Consider the following 12,576-nt stretch of genomic DNA (forward strand, 5'->3'; position numbering starts at 1 on the left):
CCCCCAGCAGCATGTCCCAGTCCCCCCAGCAGTGTGTTCCAGCCCCCCAACAGTCCCAGTCCCCCCAGCAGTGTGTTCCAGCCCCCCAACAGCCCCAGCCCCCCAGCAGTGTGTTCCAGCCCCCCAACAGTCCCAGTCCCCCCAGCAGTGTGTTCCAGCCCCCCAACAGCCCCAGCCCCCCAGCAGTGTGTTCCAGCCCCCCAACAGTCCCAGTCCCCCCAGCAGTGTCTTCCAGCCCCCCAACAGTCCCAGTCCCCACAGCAGTGTCTTCCAGCCCCCCAACAGTCCCAGTCCCCACAGCAGTGTCTTCCAGCCCCCCAACAGTCCCAGTCCCCCCAGCAGTGTCTTCCAGCCCCCCAAGAGTCCCAGTCCCCACAGCAGTGTCTTCCAGCCCCCCAACAGTCCCAGTCCCCCCAGCAGTATGTTCCAGCCCCCCAAGAGTCCCAGTCCCCCCAGCAGCGTGTTCCAGCCCAACAGTCCCAGTCCCCCCAGCAGTGTGTTCCAGCCCCCCAGCAATCCCACCGCCCCCGCAGCCTAGGGGTGCCCCCAGCAGCATCCCAGCCTCCCAACAGCATCCCAGCCTCCCTGCAGCATGTCCCTGTCCCTCCCCACAGCGTTCCAGCCCCTCAGCAGGATCCCAGCCTCCCCGCAGCCCAGCCGTGCCCCCAGCAGCATATCCCAGTCCCCCAACAGTCCCAGCCCCCCAGCAATCCCACCGCCCCTGCAGCCCAGGGGTGCCCCCAGCAGCACCCCAGCCTCCCAAAAGCATCCCAGCCTCCCCGCAGCCCAGCGGTGCCCCCAGCAGCATGTCCCAGCCCCCCCAGCAGCGAGTCCCAGCCCAACAGTCCCAGTCCCCCCAGCACTGTGTTCCAGCCCCCCAAGAGTCCCAGTCCCCCCAACGGTGTGTTCCAGCCCCCCAACAGCCCCAGCCCCCCAGCAATCCCACCGCCCCCGCAGCCTAGGGGTGCCCCCAGCAGCACCCCAGCCTCCCAACAGCATCCCAGTCTCCCTGCAGCATGTCCCTGTCCCTCCCCACAGTGTTCCAGCCCCTCAGCAGGATCCCAGCCTCCCCGCAGCCCAGCAATGCCCCCAGCAGCATATCCCAGTCCCCCAACAGTCCCAGTCCCCCAACAGTCCCTGCCCCCAGCAATCCCACCGCCCCTGCAGCCCAGGGGTGCCCCCAGCAGTATCCCAGACCCCAGCAGCATCCCAGCCTCCCCACAGCCCAGCGGTGCCCCCAGCAGCATGTCCCAGCCCCCCAGCAATCCCACCGCCCCCGCAGCCTAGGGGTGCCCCCAGCAGCGTCCCAGCCTCCCAACAGCATCCCAGCCTCCCCGCAGCATGTCCCTGTCCCGCCCCACAGTGTTCCAGCCCCCCAACAGTCCCAGCCCCCCCAGCAGTCCTCCCCCGCCTCCTCCCGGCGGTGTCCCCGTTCCCAGCCGGCCGGTGCGGCCGGTCGCAGCCCGCCGGTGCGGCCGGTGCGGGTCAGACGACGCCGTCCTCCCGCAGGCGGCTGCCGTCGAGCAGGCGCTGGCAGCCCAGCCGCGCCAGGTCCAGGCTCTCGTAGCGGCCGCGCAGCAGCAGCTCGGCCAGCGCCCGGCCGACGGCGGGGGCGTGCTGCAGGCCGTGCCCGCTGAACCCCGCCGCCACGAAGAGGTTCTCCAGCCGGGGGTGGGGGCCCAGCACCCCGTTCTGGTCGAAGCAGTTGTAGTCGTAGTAGCCTGCCCAGGAGCTGCGCGGCCGCAGCGCGGCGAAGGCTGGGACCCGGGCGGCCAGCAGCGGCCACAGCCGCTCCGGGAAGAAGCTGTGGTCCACAGAGAGGTCGCTGGGGTCCGGCTCCTCGTCCTGGGGGGCAGAGTTGGGAGGGGCTCAGAGGAGGAGTTGGAAGGGAGGGGGTGGGGGTGTTGTTTTTAAATAACCCAAGGAAAGGGTTAAATAACAAGGGGTGCAATAATAAAGGGCCAACTAATGCATTAATATTACTTACTACTTGTATTTATTACGCATTAATTACCTATCAACTACCTCCTCATTTAATTGCCTATAAATCACCTATTACTCCTACCTCCTACTTATTTAATTGCCTATAAATCACCTATTACTCCTACCTCCTCCTTATTTAATTGCCTATAAATCACCCATTACTCCTACTTCTTATCCATTAAGGGGTTAAGTAATAAACTTGAAAGGCTCACAGTAATGATTTGGGAGGGGGTAAATATATAAATCAAGGGGAGAAATAATGAGTTAATAAGGTGTTAAATAAGGGTCAAGTAATCAATCAAGGGGTCAACTAATAAGGGATCAACTAATAAACTGAAAGGGTCAAATAGTGATTTTGGGGGATAAATAATAACTGAAGGGGTAATAAGGAGTAAAATAATCAGGGGTCAAGTAATAAATCAAGGGGTCAGGTAATAAGGTGTCAAGTAATAATGGGTCAAGCAGTAAGGGGTCAAGCAGTAAGGGGTCAAGCAGTAAGTTAAGGGGTCAAGTAGTAGGGGGTCAGTAATAAGGGGTCAAGTAATAAGGGGTCAAGTAGTAAGGGGTCAGTAATAAGGGGTCAAGTAATAAGGGGTCAGTAATAAGGGGTCAAGTAATAAGTCAAAGGGTCAAGTAATAAGGGGTCAAGTAGTAAGTTAAGGGGTCAAGTAATAAGTTAAGGGGTCAAGTAATAAGGGGTCAAGTAATAAGTCAAGGGGTCAAGTAGTAAGGGGTCAAGTAGTAAGTTAAGGGGTCAAGTAATAAGGGGTCAAGTAATAAGGGGTCAATAAGGGATGAAGTAATAAGGGGTTGAGTAGTAAGGGATCAAGTAAGGGGTGAAGTAGTAAGGGATCAAGTAGTAAGTTAAGGGGTCAAGTAATAAGGGGTCAAGTAGTAAGGGGTCAAATAATAAGGGGTCAGGTAATCAGGGGTCAAGTAATAAGGGGTCAAGTAGTAAAGGGTTAAGTAGTAAGTTAAGGGGTCAAGTAATAAGGGGTCAAGTAATAAATTAAGGGGTCAAGTAATAAATTAAGGGGTCAAGTAGTAAGGGATCAAGTAATAAGTTAAGGGGTCAAGTAGTAAGGGGTCAGTAATAAGGGGTCAAGTAATAAGGGGTCAAGTAATAAATTAAGGGGTCAAGTAGTAAGGGGTCAAGTAGTAAGGGGTCAGTAATAAGGGGTCAAGTAATAAGGGGTCAAGTAGAAGGGGTCAGTAATAAGGGGTCAAGTAATAAGGGGTCAAGTAGTAAGGGGTCAAGTAGTAAGGGGTCAAGCAGTAAAGGGTCAAGCAGTAAAGGGTCAAGTAATAAGGGGTTCAATAATAAACTGAAAGGGTCAAGGCGATTTGGGGGAGCAAAATAATAAGGGGTTAAATGATAAATCAAGGGGTTAAATAATAAACTGAAAGGGCCAAAGAGTGATTGGGAGGGGTAACTAAGTAAATTAAGGGGTAAAATAATGGCTTACATAATAAATTAAGGTGGTAAGCAATAACGTGAAAGGGTCAAAGAGTGATTTTGAGGGGTAAATAAGAGGTTAAAGAGTAAGGGGTTAAATAATAAAGGAGGTCAAGTAATAAATTGGGTTGAGTAATCAACTGAAAGGCTCAAATAATGATTGGGGGGGTACATAATAAAATAAGGGGCAAAATAATAAGGGGTCAAGTAATAAATCCAGGAATCAATAAACTGAAAGGGTCAAATAATGATTTGGGGGGGGGGGTGTAAATAATTAAGGGTAGAATAATAAAGGGTTAAATAAGAGGTTAAGTAATGAAATAAGGGGTTAAGTAATGAAGGGTTAAATAATTAAGTGGGGCTGAATAAGGGGTTAAATAATGAAGGGTTAAATAAGGGGGTTGAATAATTAGGGGCTTGAATAATTAGGGGTTAAGTAATGAAGGGTTAAATAATTAAGGGGGTTGAATAATTAGGGGTTAAACTGAAAGAGTCCAATACTGATTGGGAGTTAAATAATAAAGAAGTTAATAAAGGAGTTAACTGATAAAGGAGTTAACTAATAAAGGAGTTAACTAATAAACTGGAAGGGTCAATAATTGGGGGCTTAAATAATTAATGAGTTAGATTAAGAAACTGAAAGGGTTAATGCTTGGAGGTTAAATAATAAGGGGTTAAATAACAAACTGAAAGGGTCAAACAGTAATTGAGGGGGTTGAATAATGAAGGGGTTGAGGAATGAAGGGTTGAATAATTAAGGAGTTAAGTAATTGAGGGGGTTGAATAAGGAGGTTGAATAATTAGGAGTTAAGTAATGAAGGGATAAATAATTAAGTGGGGTTGAATAAGGGGTTAAATAATGAAGGGTTAAATAACTGAGGGGGTTGAGTAATTAGGGGCTTGAATAATTAGGGGTTAAGTAATGAAGGGTTAAATAATTAAGGGGGTTGAATAATTAGGGGTTAAACTGAAAGAGTCCAATACTGATTGGGAGTTAAATAATAAAGAAGTTAATAAAGGAGTTAACTGATAAAGGAGTTAACTGATAAAGGAGTTAACTAATAAACTGGAAGGGTCAATAATTGGGGGCTTAATGAGTTAGATTAAGAAACTGAAAGGATTAATGCTTGGAGGTTAAATAATAAGGGGTTAAATAACAAACTGAAAGGGTCAAATAGTAATTGAGGGGGTTGAATAATGAAGGGGTTGAGGAATGAAGGGCTGATTAATGAAGGGGTTGAATAATTAAGGGGGTTAAGAAATTGAGGGGGTTGAAAAAGCAAGTGGGTTGAATAATTAGGGGCTAAGTAATGAAGGGTTAAATGATTAAGGGGGTTGAATAATTAAGAGGGTTGAATAATTAAGGGTTAAACTGAAAGAGTCCAATAATGATTTGGGGTTAAATAATAAAGGAGTTAATAAAGGAGTTAACTAATGAAGGGGTTAACTAATGAAGGGGTTAACTAATGAAGGGGTTAACTAATGAAGGGGTTAACTAAGAAAGGAATGGAGTTAACTAAGAAAGGAATGGAGTTAACTAATGAAGGAATGGAGTTAACTAAGGAAGGAATGGAGTTAACTAATAAAGGATTTAACTAACTGGAAGGGTCAAATAATAATTGAAGGGATAACTAATTAAGGGGGTTAATAAATAAAGGGATTAAGGGATAAACTGAAAGGGTTAATCACTAGGGAATGAAACAGTAACTCAAGGGGGGGGTAAATGAGATTGGAAGGGTTAAGTAATGCATGAGGAGGGAGGTAATCCATTGAGGGTGCATATATAATAAATTAGGGGGATTAATAAACTAGGGGGGGATTAAATAATACATTTTGGGGGTAAATAAGGCGGGGGACCCCCCTGGGGGCTCACCTCGGCGGGGCTCATGCCACCAATGTAGTTGCCACCGATGCCCTCCCGGCGGAAATAGGCTCCGGAGGTGTCGATGAGGAAGGGGCAGGAGAGGCCGGGGCCGTCGGGGCAGTGCCAGGAGAACACATACCTGGGGGGGGGGGGTTCCAGGGGGCACCCCCAAAATGTGTAAGGGGAAGGGTGCACACCCCCCACCCCCCCACACACACTCTGCTAAATGGAGGGGAATAGGGATGGGGGGGTTGTGCCCACTGAAAAATGGCACTGAAGGGCTGGGTGTCACACTGGAGGTGGGTGCTGGGATGTGACCCCCCCCAGCCGTGACCCCCTCAAAACAAAGCAGCAATTGGGCTCAGCCCTACCTACCTAAGCCTCCCCTGGCACTATCTCAGGCCATTGCCTCTTGTCCTGTCCCTCGTTCCCTGGGAGCAGAGCCCAAGCCCCACCTGGCTCCAGCCCCCTTGCAGGGAGCTGCAGAGAGCAAGGAGGTCTCCCTCAGCCTCCTCTCCTCCAGCCTCACCACCCCCAGCTCCCTCAGCTGCTCCTCCCCAGCCCTCTTCTCCACACCCTCCCCCAGCTTCCTTGTCCTTCCCTGGCCCTGCTGCAGCCTCTCCAGCTCCTGCTGGCAGCCAGGAGCCCAGAGCTGAAGGCAGCACTCCAGGGGTGGCCTCAGCAGCGCCCAGCCCAGGGGCACAATCCCTGCCCTGCTCCTGCTGCCCACACCATTGCTGCTCCAGGCCAGGCTGCTGGTGGCCTTCTTGCCCAGCTGGGCACCCCCTGGCTCCTCTTCAGGCACTGTCAGCCAAGGTCAACTGAAAGCTCACCTACTCCAAGCCCCTACAGGCAGCAGGGACATCTCCAACTGCAGCAGGCTGCTCTGAGCCTTGTTGAGCCTGACCTCGAGTGTCTCCAGGGATGGAGCCTCAGCCACCTCCCTGGGCAGCCAGTCCCAGTGTCTCCCCATCCTCACTGTGCAGAACTTTCTCCTGGTGTCCAACCTAACTCTGCCCTGCTCCAGTTCCAAACCACTGCCCCTGGTCCTATCCCCACAGCCCCTTCTGAGCAGTCCCTCCCCATCTCTCCTGGAGCCTTTCAGGTACTGGAAGGTTGCTCTGAGGTCTCTCTGAAGCCTTCTCCAGGCTGCACAGCCCCAGCTCCCTCAGCCTGTCCCCACAGCAGAGGTTCTGCAGCCTCTGATCTTCTTTATGTCCTACTCTGGAGCCTCTCCAGCAGCTCCAGGTCCTTTCTGTGTTGTGGTCCCAGAGCTGGCCCCAGCCCTGCAGCTGAGGTCTCCCCAGGGCAGAGCAGAGGGGCAGGATCCTCTCTCCAGCTCTGGCCACACTGCTCTGGCTGCAGCCCAGGCTGCCCTTGGCCTCCTGTGCTGCCAGTGCCCATTGCTGGCTCCTGCCCAGCTGCTCCCCCCCAGCACCCCCAAGGCCTTCCCTGCAGGGCTGCTCTCACAAGCTCTCCTTTGCCCCCCAAGCACAGCCAAAGCTCTGTGCCCAGCCAGGCCCTTCCCTGCCAGCTCAGCTCCAGCACATGGGACCTGTCCCTCTGCCTTTTGGACTTCCCCCTGTACCTCCAAGGTTGCCTGCCAAGGGACTTTGCCTTCCATGCTGCCCAGCAGGCCCAGCCCTGCCCTTGTGCCCAGGTGGCACTGCTGACCCCTGCCCCCTCCCAGCTCTGCCATTTCCTGAGCGCTGTGTGGAAGCTGTTGGGGTGCCCCCAGCTGAACCAAAGCACCGAGGGGTTCACTCCTCCAGCCCTGAAGCTGTTGGGGTGCCCCCAGCTGAACCAAAGCACCAAGGGGTTCACCCTTCCAGCCCTGAAGCTGTTGGGGTGCCCCCAGCTGAACCAAAGCACCGAGGGGTTCACCCCTCCAGCCCTGAAGCTGTTGGGGTGCCCCCAGCTGAACCAAAGCACCGAGGGGTTCACTCCTCCAGGCCTGAAGCTGTTGGGGTGCCCCCAGCTGAACCAAAGCACCAAGGGGTTCACCCCTCCAGCCCTGAAGCTGTTGGGGTGCCCCCAGCTGAACCAAAGCACCAAGGGGTTCACCCTTCCAGCCCTGAAGCTGTTGGGGACCCCCAGCTGAACCAAAGCACCAAGGGGTTCACCCCTCCAGCCCTGAAGCTGTTGGGGACCCCCAGCTGAACCAAAGCACCAAGGGGTTCAGCCCTCCAGCCCTGAAGATGAGAGATGGGTGCTAGGGTGTGACCCCCCCAACTATGGCACCCCAAAAATAGACACTGACTGACAGGTTCCCCCAGCCTGAGGGAGGGACGGTGGCTGCAGGATGTGCCCCCCCCACACTGTGGCGCCCCAAAACCCAGCACCGAGGGGTTCACCCCCAACCTTGAAGAGAGATGGTGGGTGCTGGGATGTGCCCCCCAGCCCGTGGCAGCCCCACCCCCCCCCCGCTCACCTCTTCCTGGGCTGGATGGGCAGGGGGGGCTGCCGCAGCCCCTCGGGCAGCCCTGCCTCCTCCAGCAGCTTCCCGGCCCAGGCGCCCGCGGCGTTCACCACGATGGAGCAAGCCACAGGCTGGTACTCCAGGCTGTCCCGCGTGTGGATCTGGGGGGGACACACACAGGGGACCCTGGGGGGGTCAGGGACACTCGTGGGGACCCCCCTCCCCGGGGTGGGGGCCAGGCAAGCGCTCACGTGGATGTATTTGATGCGTGCGGACATCGGCGACGGTTCCCCCGGCGCCAAGTCCCTGGCTGAGGTGACAAAGCCTTCAGGGGGGGGTCAGCTGGGGGGCCCTGGGGGCTTTGGGGTGGGGGCCACAGGGGGGTACCTGCCCCCTCCTCACCTCGCACCTCCCCGCAGCAGCTGTGGGCCCCCAGGGAGGTGGCCTTGCGGCGGAAGGCGTTGAGCAGGGTCCAGGGATCAAACCAACCTTCGTCCTCCAGCCCTGGGGGCAGGCACAGAGTCACCCCCAGAGCACCCCCCAGAAACACAGCTGGCACCCACTGGGGGTGGGGCTGGGGATGGGAGGAGGGTGAAACAGGCAATGAGGATGTGGATGGAAATGGGAGCGAGGAGGATGAGGAGAGTGGAGATGTAGATGGGAGTGAAGAAGGTGAAGGAGAGAACAGGGATGGGGATGAGAGAGAAGAATGGAATGGAATGGAATGGAATGGAATGGAATGGAATGGAATGGAATGGAATGGAATGGAATGGAATGGAATGGAATGGAATGGAATGGACCAGCTTGGAAGAGACCTTCAAGATCATGGTGTCCAACCCATCAACCAATCCAACACAACCCAACCAACTAACCCATGGCACCAAGCACCCCATCAAGTCTCCTCCTGAACACCTCCAGGGATGGTGACTCCACCACCTCCCCAGGCAGCACACCCCAATGGGCAATCTCTCTCTGTATAGAACTGTCTCCTCACCTCTAGCCTGAACCTCCCCTGGCACAGCCTGAGACTGTGTCCTTTTGTTCTGCTGCTGGGTGCCTGGGAGAAGAGCCCAACCCCCAGCTGGCTCCAACCTCCCTGCAGGCAGTTGCAGAGAGCAAGAAGGTCTCCCCTGAGCCTCCTCCTCTGCAGGCTGAACAACCCCAGCTCCCTCAGCCTCTCCTCACAGGGCTGTGCTGCAGACCCCTCCCCAGCCTCCTTGCCCTTCTCTGGACACCTTCCAGCAGCTCAACCTCCTTCCTAACCTGAGGAGCCCAGAGCTGGACACAGGACTCAAGGTGTGGCCTAACCAGTGCAGTGTCCAGGGGCAGAATGACCTCCCTGCTCCTGCTGGCCACACTCTGCCTGATGCAGGCCAGGATGCCATTGGCCCTCCTGGCTGCCTGGGCACACTGCAGGCTCCTGTTCAGCCTACCATCAACCAGCACCCCCAGTTCCCTCTCTGCCTGGCTGCTCTCAGCCACTCTGCCCCCAGCCTGTAGCACTGCCTGGGGTTGCTGTGGCCAATGTGCAGCCCCTGGCATTTGGATGTGTTCAATCTCCTGCCCTTGGCCTCTGCCCATCTGTGCAGCCTGGCCAGGTCCCTCTGCAGAGCCTCTCTGCCCTCCAGCAGATCAACTCCTGCCCCCAGCTTGGTGTCAGCTGCACATTCACTGCTGATGGACTCAATGTCCTCCTCCAGATCATCAATGAAGATGTTAAAGAGCACAGGGCCCAGCACTGCTCCCTGGGGCACACCACTGGTGCCTGGCTGCCAGCTGGATGAGGATGGGGAGGAGAAGGAGGACAGGGATGAAGATGGAGGTGGAGATGGGAATGAAGAGGAGAATGGGGATGAGGAGGAGGAGAAGCATGGGGATGCAGATGAGGTGGGTAACAGGGATGAAGATGAGGGTGGGAATAATGATGGGGAGGAGGCTGAGGATGGGGATGAGGATAGGGATGAGCAAGAGAATAGGGGGGAAGGTATGGATGGGGGTGAGGATGGGGATGGGTGCTGAGGGGGGGGTCCCCACACCACCCCCATACCATAGGAGGCCACAGCCACCCCCTCTGTGTTCATCCAGGGGAACCTCTCCTTCAGCTGGGCTGGGGACAGCAGAGCCACTTGTGCCCCTTCCTCCCTGGGGACAGCAGCAGGCAGAGGGAGGGTCAGGTTGAGACCCTCCCCCTCCAGCACACCCCACCCCGAGTGGGCTCTGTGTGCCCCCCACCTCTGGAGCCGGACGGTGGCCTCCAGCCTGGCAGCAGCTTCTGTGGGGGCGAGGAAGAGGTACCCCGAGGGCTGGAACTGGATGTCGATGGGGGGCTCGTCGGGCACCCCGAGGTACTCCTGTGGGGGGGAGGGGCACTGTGGTGAGCGGGGCCGGCGCCCCCCGCCGCGGGCGAGCCCCCGGCGCCCCCCGTTGCCCCCCGCGGAGCGGCACTGACGTCGATGCGGCGCAGGAAGGCGGCGGCGAAGCGCGACATGCGGATGTTCTCGGGCAGCGAGAACTGCTGCCGGATGCCCCCCGCCGACAGCACCGTGGAGGCCTGGGAGTACTGCGGGAGCAGAGCGCCCTCCCCGGGGTCAGCCGGGCTGCAGGGGCAGCCCCCCGCGGGAGGGGCAGCCCCCCGGGCGGCGCGGCGCGGCGCGGCGCGGCGCTGTCTCACCGTGGGGTCCCTCTCCACCACCAGCACCCTCATGCCGTGCCGCCGCCCCTCCAGCGCCTTCAGCCAGTACGCCACGGACCAGCCCAGCACGCCGCCCCCCACCACCACCACGTCGGCTTCCTCGGGGGGGCGGGGGCCGGGGGAGGTCCCCGGGGGCGTCCAGCCCCCCCAGCCCCCCGGCCTCATCGCCGGCAGCTGGTCCTTCAGCGTCTGACCCAGGCGCTCCAGACCCTGTCCCAGCTCTGGGGGGATATTGGGGGGGGCGGGGGCTGCTGCCAGGCCTGGGAGGGAGCAGAGCTGGCAGCCCCCCCCCCCGCCCCGGATCGCTCAGGACCTCCCCAGTCACCACTGAGGGCTCCCCAGCATCCTCTGTGACCCCTGGTGTGGCTCCAGTTCTCCCAGTGCCTTCCCCATGCCTCTCTGGGAGCCCTCCCAGGACCTCCCCCCAAGTCCTCTGGAATCCCCCAGGACTCTCTGGGACTCCTCCAGATCCTCTGGGATCACCACCAGTCCCTCCTGGCTGCCCCCAAGATCTCCCTCTGGGCCCTGGGACACGAACCCCCAGACCCCTGGGACTTCCCTGACCCCTGCTCCAGTTTCCCCTGGACCCTCCCCAGCCCCCCCAGGCACCCCTCTGCCCCACCCCCGATTCCCCTCTGAGAACTCCCCCACTTCCCAGGGACCCACTCCAGCCCCTCTGGAACCCCTCCCCCCCATCCATACACCCCCTCCTCATTCCCACCCATGCCCCCTTTCCCATGGTGTCCCCCAACGTTCCCTGTGACCCCCCTAAATCGTCCCCCAGTGACTCCCCTCAATACCCCCCATGACCCCCCCCCCAAATCCCCATAGGCACCCCCACACACATGACCCCTTGGGACCTCCCAATGCCCCCCGTGACCCCCACCCAAATCCTCACAGGCACCCCCATTGCACCCCAAAACCACCCACTGACCCCCCTCAAGTCCCCCCCTCCAGAATCCCCCAGTTCCCCCTGGACCCCCACAGATCCCCTTCCAGTTCCCCTCAAGACCCCCCAACCCCCACAGTGACCCCCCAGATTCCCACAGCCCCCTCCCCCAATTCCCCCCGGTTCCCTCCAACACCCCCCATGACCCCAGATCCTCAGAGACCCCCCCCGATTCCCCCAGACCCCCCTAAAATTCCCACAGACCCCCCTCCCGTTCCCCTCGGCACCCCCCAGCGCTCGCAGTACCCCCCCGACCCCGCCGGACCCCCATCTCCCCGGGACCCCTCCAAGAGTCCCCTCGCCCCGCAGTGACCCCCGGAATTCCCACAGACACCCCTCCAATCCTTTCCCGTACCCTCCCACGCCCCCCGTGACCCCCAAATCCCCACAGAACCCCCCCTAGCACCCCAAAAATCCCTCTCGCCCTCCAGTGACCCCCGGTGACCCCCCCAGCCCCCGCCCGGGGGCTCCGAGGAGCCCCCACTCCGCCTCTCACCGCGGAAGATGTCAGCGCGGAGCGGGGCTGAGGCGCGGAGGGCCCGGCCAGGAGCCCCCCGAGGGAGCGAGGAGCCCCGCAGAGACCCCCATCGGGAGCCCCCCGGGGGGACCCCGGCCCTGACCCTCCTGAGAAGGCACCGAACGTGCCCCGGGCGCAGCATGCCGCGGCTGGACACGCCCCCGGAGGCATGGGCACGCCCCCGGATGTATGGCCACGCCCACCCCGGTCGTGACCACGCCCACTCGCTGAGCGGCTGCGTGGGAGGGGCTGGAAGGGACCTCTGGAGCTCCCCCAGCCCAAGCCCTGCCAGAGCAGGGCACCCAGGGCAGGGCTCACAGAACACATCCAGGGGGGTTGGAAAGGCTCCAGAGCAGACTCCACAACCTCTCTGGGCAGCCTGCCCCAGGCTCTGGCAGCCTCACAGGGACAAAGTTTCCGCTCCTGCTCCCCTGGCACCTCCTCAGTTCCAGCTTGCCCCCAGTGCCCCTTGTGCTGTGCTTGGCCACCCCTGAGCAGAGCCTGGCTCCAGCCCTGCACAGCTTTATCCCCAGCACTGAGGGCAGCCCTCAGGCTGCTCTGCTCCCAGCTCCCAGCCCCAGCTGCCTCAGCTGTGCTCACAGGAGATGTTCCACTGCCTGCAGCAGCTCTGTGCCTCTGGCCTGGCCTCTCTCAGGCACTTCCCTGAGGTCCTGCTGGAGCTGAGGGGCCCAGAGC

The 12,576-nt window shown here is 58.5% G+C and overlaps 1 protein-coding gene across 1 annotated transcript; it reads right to left on the reverse strand.

Moving 5' to 3' along the window:
* Positions 1–1,394: 1,394 nt before the first annotated feature.
* FOXRED1 (FAD dependent oxidoreductase domain containing 1) lies at positions 1,395–12,039 on the reverse strand. Its single transcript, XM_068167215.1, has 10 exons — positions 11,860–12,039; positions 10,394–10,635; positions 10,172–10,282; positions 9,955–10,073; positions 9,770–9,864; positions 8,125–8,226; positions 7,974–8,047; positions 7,735–7,883; positions 5,313–5,442; positions 1,395–1,845 (listed from the first exon to the last, which is right to left on the reverse strand). Exons 1-10 carry the CDS (start codon positions 12,020–12,022, stop codon positions 1,486–1,488), a joined length of 1,545 nt encoding a protein of 514 aa, XP_068023316.1. The 5' UTR covers positions 12,023–12,039; the 3' UTR covers positions 1,395–1,485.
* Positions 12,040–12,576: the final 537 nt, after the last annotated feature.

Source organism: Melanerpes formicivorus, unplaced genomic scaffold (genome assembly GCF_026170545.1).
Source record: "Melanerpes formicivorus ecotype bairdi unplaced genomic scaffold, bMelFor1.0.p_v2 SCAF_114, whole genome shotgun sequence".
In the NCBI taxonomy this organism is placed as follows: Eukaryota; Metazoa; Chordata; class Aves; order Piciformes; family Picidae; genus Melanerpes; species Melanerpes formicivorus.